The sequence below is a fragment of the Cucurbita pepo genome, chromosome LG09 (genome assembly GCF_002806865.2).
Source record: "Cucurbita pepo subsp. pepo cultivar mu-cu-16 chromosome LG09, ASM280686v2, whole genome shotgun sequence".
Lineage (NCBI taxonomy): Eukaryota > Viridiplantae > Streptophyta > Magnoliopsida > Cucurbitales > Cucurbitaceae > Cucurbita > Cucurbita pepo.
In genome coordinates this window covers 1,763,760-1,772,788 of record NC_036646.1, presented here as the reverse complement: position 1 = coordinate 1,772,788, position 9,029 = coordinate 1,763,760, and the positions used below count along the sequence as shown (strand labels likewise).

The following is a 9,029-nucleotide window of genomic DNA, read 5'->3' as shown; positions in this document are numbered from 1 at the left end:
AAAAAAAAAAAAAAAAAAAAAAAAAAAAAAAAAAAAAAAAAAAAAAAAAAAAAAAAAAAAAAAAAAAAAAAAAAAAAAAAAAAAAAAAAAACTGAAATTCAACTATCATTGAAAGTCTTTTTCTTTTTATCCCTCATCGTGGATGAAGCAATTTCAAATGGGTTGTCAACATGAAAGTTACTATGATTTCTTTATTTCATGATGAATGATTATTTTGATTCATCATCATCGGTCAAAATGCAGCCACGTTACAACAAATCCTACATTGTCATATCAATATCATGGCAGGCATGAACTCAAAACTATGAACATTTTGCTGATAAGTGTTCAATTTACAAGTAATTTTCTTCATTTCGTTGATAGTGCAGTTTTGGTTATTGGGATGAAAGTAGACATACCAGAAGCCTACTACCAGCGGCTACAGCTACCACGCCTCCCTCTCTATTATCAGTTGCAATACAAAAAACACTTGCACCTATAGCAGAGAACATATATATATATATATATATATATATATATATATGCATAAGAAACTGAAGAAATTAGTACTTGGGGCATTATATGATGTTCAAATGAAAAGAATTCATAGCCTCATTCAAATTCTGTCTTTTCACTTTCTAACTCTTGAAACTCGTCTCATATTAGTTAACAACTCTACACTTTATAACTGTATGATGGGAGTATTGACTCCTCTTGTTTGTTTCTTCTCTTGATGAGTCGTGAGAACCGTTGAATACAACTTTTGGTGGGAAACACTTGCACTCTTTATTAACACTAATCGAAAAGAGATTACAAGACACTACGTAGAATACTACTATACTTTGCTCTAATTGAGACGGTTTGGATTTCTTAGGATGAAAACCTAGGTAGGGTAGAGGGGTATTTATAGTGGAGACTAGTCAATCTATTCCTAAAATATCTAAATAATTTTTCTAAAATAAATATACAATGGACTTATATAATTATTGGGCTTAAACTCTATCGAGCTAGTGATGATATTTTAACAATTATGAAAATATTTTGAGTATAATGAAATGAACTTGAAATAGTGCACATAAAGGGAAAGCTTAAGTCACTGATGCTACGATGCATACCTTCGAAGCGAAGAAGAGTGCCCAGTTTATTTCCTGTAGACAATTCCCACACATAAACTAGGCCGTCCTGAGTCCCAATGATACCGCGACCAGCTGATGCCCCAATTGCAGAAGCCCTAAGAAGTGAAAAGAATCATAAACACTAAAACATCTAACCGTGTTGGTAACAAAATAAATGAATGTGATGACTTTTCAGTTAGGCTGAAATATGCACTCCTTAACAGACTAAATAATGAATTGCCAAATATCTACTTGTAAACTTACTGGAAGTTGATGAGCATGAAACTGCAAAACAAATTAATTATCTTCTGGCATTACAAACCTAAACTAGTGTTGTTCGTATATAAAACTTTGCAGTCATTGAATCATTGTTTTATCCTCCGACTCTCAGTTGATAAGCCAGGTATATCATATTTTTTGGAACTCAATGACACATTTGTACAACCTATAAAACAAATCTTGTTCAATGAAGGTCGTACGTCATATTTGTATGAATGTCAGAATATTATTGACATCCAAGATTCAGAAATTCAAGAACTGTACCAAGCTTAAGATTGAAATAGCACACTACCTTAAATCCAGCTCCGCACCGAATGTAACCGTGCTGTTAGCAAGTAGCATTAGTTTCCACAATTCTGCATGATTTTTCTGACAACCCGTTGGTAAATAGTTATGTGGATCATTAGAATCTGATGTGGTTGAGGCAAAAAGCCATATGGCAGTATCCTTCAGCTGAAGTGACGAATGTTCATCAGGGATCATTGAACTTGTATTTGTTGCACACGATAGCTCTTTAACATAGTCCCTTGAATTAAAGTTGCTGGTAAAGCTTTCCGTTTCTTTCCAACGAAACAAACTAATTGGAAGGAACTGATTAACTGAGGCACTCGGAGTAAAGAACCTAGACATCATTGCACGTTTTTGGATATCCCTAAAACCAATAACAGTAACTTTTAGATGCCAGTAACCATACCAAGATAATCGTAATACCCATTAGATTTAACCAAGTGATCATTTAAAGATAGCATGAAAGCAGTCAACCCATTCAGTTTCCATATCTTAGGCCTGTTCAATTACCAACACAGAAATGGCTGTACTTGATGTAGAGGATATTTTTTAAATAATAATAATAATAATATGATATCAACAAACTTTCACTGCAGATATGGTGAGTCACAATGCAGATAAAATGGTTCATGACCTTACCTAAGTTTCGTAGGCTTAACTTTAAGTTTGATTTGTCAATTTTATCTGAAGACAAAATAAAATTCCCATGGGCTAAGGAAAGACATACCATAAACTGAATTCACCATATCCATTGTGGCCTACAACCAAATTGGAAAACTGTGGGACCTTCTGAAGTTCAACCAAGTTAGGAGATATGTGGTCCTCAGACGGTATGGTATGACTTTCTATCTGTTTGCTGTAAAAGCAGAGGTAAGGCTCAAATCAGTTTGAGTCTACAAGTGAAATAAATGAAACCATTAACCCAAGCAAATGGAACAAATGAGCATAATACGTCAGGGATAATTAGGTTCAAGAAAAGCGGAGCTACCACTTGAAGAATAATAAAGCAATGACCATTTATTTTGTATGGTACATCATAAAATGTTGTTTAGACTGCCAACCAAATAAAAATGACAGCCTCATCATATTTTTATCCAAGGTAATCCCTTAAATAATAACTAACTAGAAATCACGGAGGAACAGTGGAGCCCAAAAACCATGAAAGCTTACAATGCAGTATTCAAACATGCTATCGTTCAGATTGCAGCTGAAATTCAAGCCACATAACATATATTTAAATAATCCATTGAACCAGCACATCACCAACATTCTACATTCTCAAACTTACTGCAGAAATAATAATAACTTATCACAAAATAGGGGGTGCATCTTGATCGCAGAGCTTGAAACTAATGTATTGCAAATCAATAATTTGAGTAAACTAATTATGATGCGTATTAATATTATTATCAAAGTTAAATGAAGCAAAGAATTAGCCGCCTGTTCATTTATTATCAAACATAAATTTTATAAGTGAAACCACAAATTAAAGAATGGTCAGTTGCAATGGAACACACCTCCAAGTTGAATCCATGACCCAAAGATGCAGACGTCCCCCACTTCCAACAGCAACAAGCTGATCAGGTCCACAAACCAATATGCAATGTACACTGTCAACACTTCTCAAGTTTGCAATGATTGACACGTAACCATATTTAACTTGCACAATTTTCACCACATTCTCTTCAAACTTGCGAGATGTACATGTAGAGCATGGACAATTTATACTCCCTGTTCTGAAAATATCTTTGTAAAATTAGTTTCCATAATATTATTGTTGCTTAAAGTAAAATGTATTTGAAATTCACAAAAATGCTCACAACCTGCAAAGAGGTGCTTCAATGCCACCAACCAAAACAAGAAAGTTCCCATCTGGAGTTTGCTGGAAACCAGTTCGCTCTACTGCAACCTTGGTAACATAGACTAGTAAATTTAATCCATCGTGTCAAGGAAAGCTAACACAGTAATCAAATAAAGCTATAAAGATAAAAACTCACTTCTTTGCCCAAATAATCTTTTAGAGTCGGAACCATTACTGTTGTGTGGCCAACCATGGATGGGTATCCCAACCTTGGTTCTTTCAGTTCCACGGTGTAAGTAATAAGTGTTCTGTTCTTTTCCACCGAAAGACCACACAAAACACAAATGTGGATTACATTCTCAACGTTGCTGAGAAATATTGATAATACAGGCATAGGGTGCAAATAAGATCCCACTATTTTTGACATTCCTTCTGCCTCACGATAGAGCTCCACATTGCCATGAGGATAAGAATCCTTACTTTCATCTCTGAAGGTTTCTCCCACATCATGAAATAACTCATATTTATTTGGACTCAAAACATTATTATGCTCAATCATTCCCCCATCAACACAACCTTCCAAATCTTCCTTCAAAACATGTTTGTCTAGAAGTCCTGAATTATGACTCTTGTTGTCTCTCTGTGGTGATGCTTCATTTAGGTCTAATGTAGGACTGCCATGGCATATTTTTTCTAATCCTGTTTCAGCTTTCATAGTAGTTTCATAACTGCAATTGATGGGGGGCGGTTCTCTACATGTAGGTTCAGAAAGTAAATCTTCTCTTAGTTGGTTTCCAGGTAGAGTGCAAACATTGATACCAGAAGAATGTGGAGATTTAGAGGAAGATGCTTCTGTTCCATAATGTTTTCCAAGGTCACTAGTGTTGGAAGCTTCGGAAGGATGATTCTCTTCCTTAGCCAAATGAGACACCTTTTGAGCTTTTCTCCTACTGTACACAATGCTTGGAACTTGAGAAAATGGCGAAGTGTCAATTCCCACAGCCTCTTTTCCTAAAAGGACTTCCTTATTTAATGTCTCTGAAAATGCGGAGGTACTTCGTACACTTGAATCATTTGCACTCTGAGCTGAAAAAGAGGAGATGGCATAACATCAATTTATAGATTATCATAGTTGATAAATTGGTCATAAAGGAGTTCTGCACTTCAATTCTAAATTTAATTATCGTGGAAGTATGTCACAGAAATGTTCTTTACAAACGAAGTTTGAAGTAGTAACGGTGTTACCATTAGTGAATGATTGGTGCTTAACTAAATTGCTAGAATAAAGAAGGATGTAATTCTCACCATGCGAGAATTGAGAAAAGGATTCACTCGGACAAGGTTGCTCATCACCATTGCTTTCCTTGTAATCTTCAGGAGTTTTCTGGTCCACTTTACAGGAATTTATTTGGAGATTTAACGGACATTCATTGAGAACTCTACCAGAAGAACTGCAGCTGGGAGGACATTCTGAAACATACAAATTACCCTCCTGACAAGTTCCAAGCAAATTTTCACCATTTTCGCTGTCACGGGACTTCTTGCTTCCAGAAGCTTCATGATGATTTACTAACAACTCATTCATGCGACCAGAGAATTGGAATCCACAAGAATCAACAGGTTTCATGTCTTCCTTGGCTTGATCATTGTCAGCAAAAGAAGAGAAGCTGCCATTAATGTTTGCATGGTCATAATGTTGTTCACCCTCTAGATTGTCAAGGCCAGTTTTGGGAAGCTCAAGACAAGGGACAACAAATTTGTAATTCCCATGTTGGATGTTCATGTATTCCTGCTTTTCTCTACCTTCTTTCTCCGTAGGCCAAACATCTTTTGTATTTTCATCTACAGAAGAACGAAAATGTATTTTAATAAATCTAAAAAGTTTACATATGCACACATATCGAATCTGCAATTTTATTTGTCAAATGCTAATCACCGTAGCACAGGCTACACACACACAGATATACATTACCACAAGGAAAAGTTTCCAAATTAGATGTGGCCGTCTTTTTCCTGCCAGAATTCTCCTCGAGCAGAGGAACTGCTTGTGGAAGCAAATATGTCATCATTGACTTCACCATGTCTTGACCTACTGAATCAAAATCATTTCTTTTGGAGCCTGAGTTCCTGTTCAATGAGCAGATTTCTTCTGGATGGGCGTCTATCACCGACTCTTCAGGTATGATGATATCAAGCGCGTTGAGATTTTTCTTTTCAAAGCTAATTGGAGCAGACTCAAAAATAACTGCATTAAATAAAAAATAAAATTGAAATAAAAAATAAAATATATAAGCAAGCCAATGTTTTGTCAAAAAAGTGAGATCATACAAAACCTTGCTTTTGATCTGAGGTATCTGAAGCATCATGATTATTATCTTCAGTGTCTGGACAATAATCCTTTTGGAAAGAAGCAACCCCACTGTTATCATCTATTTCCATTTCTCGACTAATACATTCCAATTTGTCCGTTGACAACCTATCATGCTGTAAGAAGTTAAGAGCACTTCGAAAATTCGCAATTTGCAAATCTGACAAAAAGAGAATAAAATGCATTTTTCAAAATGATCTCTATTTCCATCGTAGATATCTGTTTAAAATAAATCAACAGGAGACTAAATATAAACTGTGTGCTTTATAACAAAAGTAAATAAGGAAGTTCATATTTCTACAACTACAAGCAAATGGTGAACAAAAAGAATATAATCTCACATGTTTTTCATCAATGGACACATTATGAGCTACTTGAGTGGTTTCTAAGACAGCATGCTCCTCTTGTACACATATAGCTTTCTCTGAGGCATGAACAAAGAAGTAAAACATACGTTGCAGGTACTGCTGCCAAAAAAGGTTGCTGAGCTTTTTTTGTTCACAACAGTAAAGGAACTATTTCTAATTTGTTTTTTTTTTTTCATACTTACCACAAAAACCTTGATTCCCATCATTAGCAGACACTGAATTTAATTCTGCAGTCATGGATCTAATTCTGGAACCATGATTTCGTGGTTTTTTTAGATTAGAACCAGTGGGTGACTTTGCCGTTTCAATTCCTTGAATTCTGCTTCTCTTTCTTGCACTCTTCGATCTTTCATGGCTAGAAACTAATTTAGCAGTTTTACACTCATCAACACAATGTTGCTCAACTGCAGTCTGTGCAGATCCAGAAGCCTTGCTGCATAAGTTTGAAGGGTCTAGCTCTGCTGTTCCACTGACATTTGCCACTAGCTCCCTAAGTAACCTCTGAATAAATGGATTTTTTAACCCAAAAAACTACATAGGACGAAAAGAAATAAAAGTATGTTACCCAATGTTCTGATAATCTGGTTAAATTAAATGCTCTACATTTAATTAGGTGCTTGCATGTGCCTGCACACTGAGGAGCTAACTAAAGTTGCTCGATGGTGATATTATTACTGAGAAGATAAACTCCGCAATTTTACCCACCAAGACTTGTCAAATGTGAAAAAGATTTAATGTTGAACTAGTCAATCTAAAAAAGATAAATCAATTATCTCATAGACGTTTCGTCAAAGTAAAATAGTTAAATGACCTCACTCCTGAACAACAAAAAATTAAATAATTAAGAAAAGAAAAGGTAGGCTCCTCAAACTGCTTATGCTTGAGATTTGCATTAGTTATGTTTTCCAAGAAGATTAACATATAAAAAAAAAATAAGCAGAAAACTCTTAAGCTTCTGTGTTTCATTGCACTAATGGTTAGTTTTATTTCAAATAGCTGCATAGTTCTCAACACAAGGTAGAAAGTTAAGTACGGCGCTTAAGATTGCATGAATTCAATTCCTCCTGTGCAAATCACAAGAATGCCATTTCACTACTGAAATGAAAGTTGCCCGATGGTGATATTATTGGAACTGAGAAGATAAACTCGGAAATTTTACCCGCCAACTAGACTGGTCACTTGAAAAATGTTGTCATGATTGAAGGATGTCATAGAAAGGGGATGTAGATTAAGTTATTAATCATAGGAAGTGCTAGAAATTAAAAAGGGTTACAGAATGATAGGACTCATTTATTCACTGGCTAAAGAGTTCAGTAGAAAAATGAAAAGTTTACCTCCACGCCATCAACCTTGCATGAAGACCTTTTCCCATGCCAAATTTTAGTATGGAGGCAGCTTTTCCTCTGAAACATCTCCCATGCAATATCAGGTGTCTGCCCAGAAAATGAACGTCCATCCATGGACAAAATCTGCAAGAGACGATAGACCCTTTCAATTAATCTTTGTCGATGACAAGAGAAATACAGATATTTAATATTTAATATTCAATAGGAAGGCTATGCACACCATAAATAAAGGTCCTTTTGGACCCTCATGAACTTCTATTTTATATTTGATCCCATTGTAATCCCGAACAGCCTGATACCCAACTGGATAGGGAAATCGATCCTTACCCTACACAACAATTCAAAGATAAGAGTAAGTCAGTTGAGATTTCTTATCTTTGTCATGTAAATACATCTTTTAACTTCTTGAAGCTCTAATGGGCCAAACTCTTATAAAAAGAAATAATGGGAGAATCATCGTTATCAAATTTATCTCCTATTTACGTCGCTGAGTTGAAATAAACACACCTACACAACCGATCAGTTCACGATAAGTTTCCATGAGTAAATAACAAATAAAAATGCATTTAAACTACAACATTCAACTCAAAAAACTATATTACCAGGTCTCTATGACATCTATTGTTCTTCATCTAAGATACCATTTCAGATATGTAACAATTACAAAACAATAGCCCGCAATGTAACAATATGGAAGTAGTTAGCAAGCAGTTTGAATCGACAAATTCGTCAACTGGTCATAGTTTTCCAGTCTGATATTGGAACGCTTGATGTTCGAACCTCCTGAGAATTGCAGTGGCACTACATGCAATGAATTGGACATTTATACAGAAGCCAATTAACTCCAAATTCGTACTACACAAAATTAATTTGTCACTTGAGCTTCATGAAGTAGACTATTCGATTTTAATTGTACTAATTATTATGGATTCTACATCGAAAAACCTAGTTAGAGAAGCTTGAAAATTAGCATTGCACGAAATGCTATTCCGCTGTTGCAGTTACATCTGTTCAACGATCAGAAACGAAATCATTCCAAACCGACCGTGTCGAAAAATACAGAAAGGAATTCCAGAGGGAACAAATCATGTTACAAGCATCACATGCTTTCCACTTGAGAAATGATTAAACAGACATCACCGGAAAGAGTAACATTACCACCGAGATACATGAAATCAATTACAGCAGACAAATCTATCAAAAGATGCAAGGAGAAAAAGAAATCGAAACCGAACCCTAGAGCTGCTCCAGTACTTCTTGGCCCACGGTCCACTGTACAAGGATCCGATGGAAATTATCTCAAGACTAGCGTCTGACTGATCTTTGAGTTGAGCTCTTGACATCGAAAGGAATAGCAAGATTGAAACACTCAGGAGATCAAAAATGAATAATAGAATTCGATGAAGAACCAGGAGCGGAAGATGATGAATTTCAGAAGAGAGAGAGTGAGAGAAAGCGCGGGAAGGAAATAGCAGGACATAATTT

General features: G+C 35.5%; 1 protein-coding gene across 3 annotated transcripts; it reads right to left on the bottom strand.

Moving 5' to 3' along the window:
- Positions 1 to 162: 162 nt before the first annotated feature.
- On the bottom strand, positions 163 to 8,989 carry LOC111802747. Of its 3 annotated transcripts, XM_023687228.1 has the most exons (15): positions 8,780 to 8,989; positions 7,765 to 7,872; positions 7,533 to 7,667; positions 6,381 to 6,729; positions 6,172 to 6,254; positions 5,796 to 5,946; positions 5,435 to 5,707; positions 4,768 to 5,304; positions 3,659 to 4,548; positions 3,485 to 3,570; positions 3,179 to 3,397; positions 2,389 to 2,517; positions 1,666 to 2,025; positions 1,095 to 1,210; positions 163 to 475 (listed from the first exon to the last, which is right to left on the bottom strand). In XM_023687228.1, exons 1-15 carry the CDS (start codon positions 8,885 to 8,887, stop codon positions 375 to 377), a joined length of 3,645 nt encoding a protein of 1,214 aa, XP_023542996.1. In that variant the 5' UTR covers positions 8,888 to 8,989; the 3' UTR covers positions 163 to 374. The 3 variants fall into 3 exon arrangements, with proteins under 3 accessions (XP_023542996.1, XP_023542997.1, XP_023542998.1); XM_023687229.1 differs by lacking the exons at positions 7,533 to 7,667; positions 7,765 to 7,872; positions 8,780 to 8,989 and having other exon boundaries at positions 6,172 to 6,297; positions 6,381 to 6,536; XM_023687230.1 differs by lacking the exons at positions 7,533 to 7,667; positions 7,765 to 7,872; positions 8,780 to 8,989 and having other exon boundaries at positions 6,172 to 6,294; positions 6,381 to 6,536.
- Positions 8,990 to 9,029: the final 40 nt, after the last annotated feature.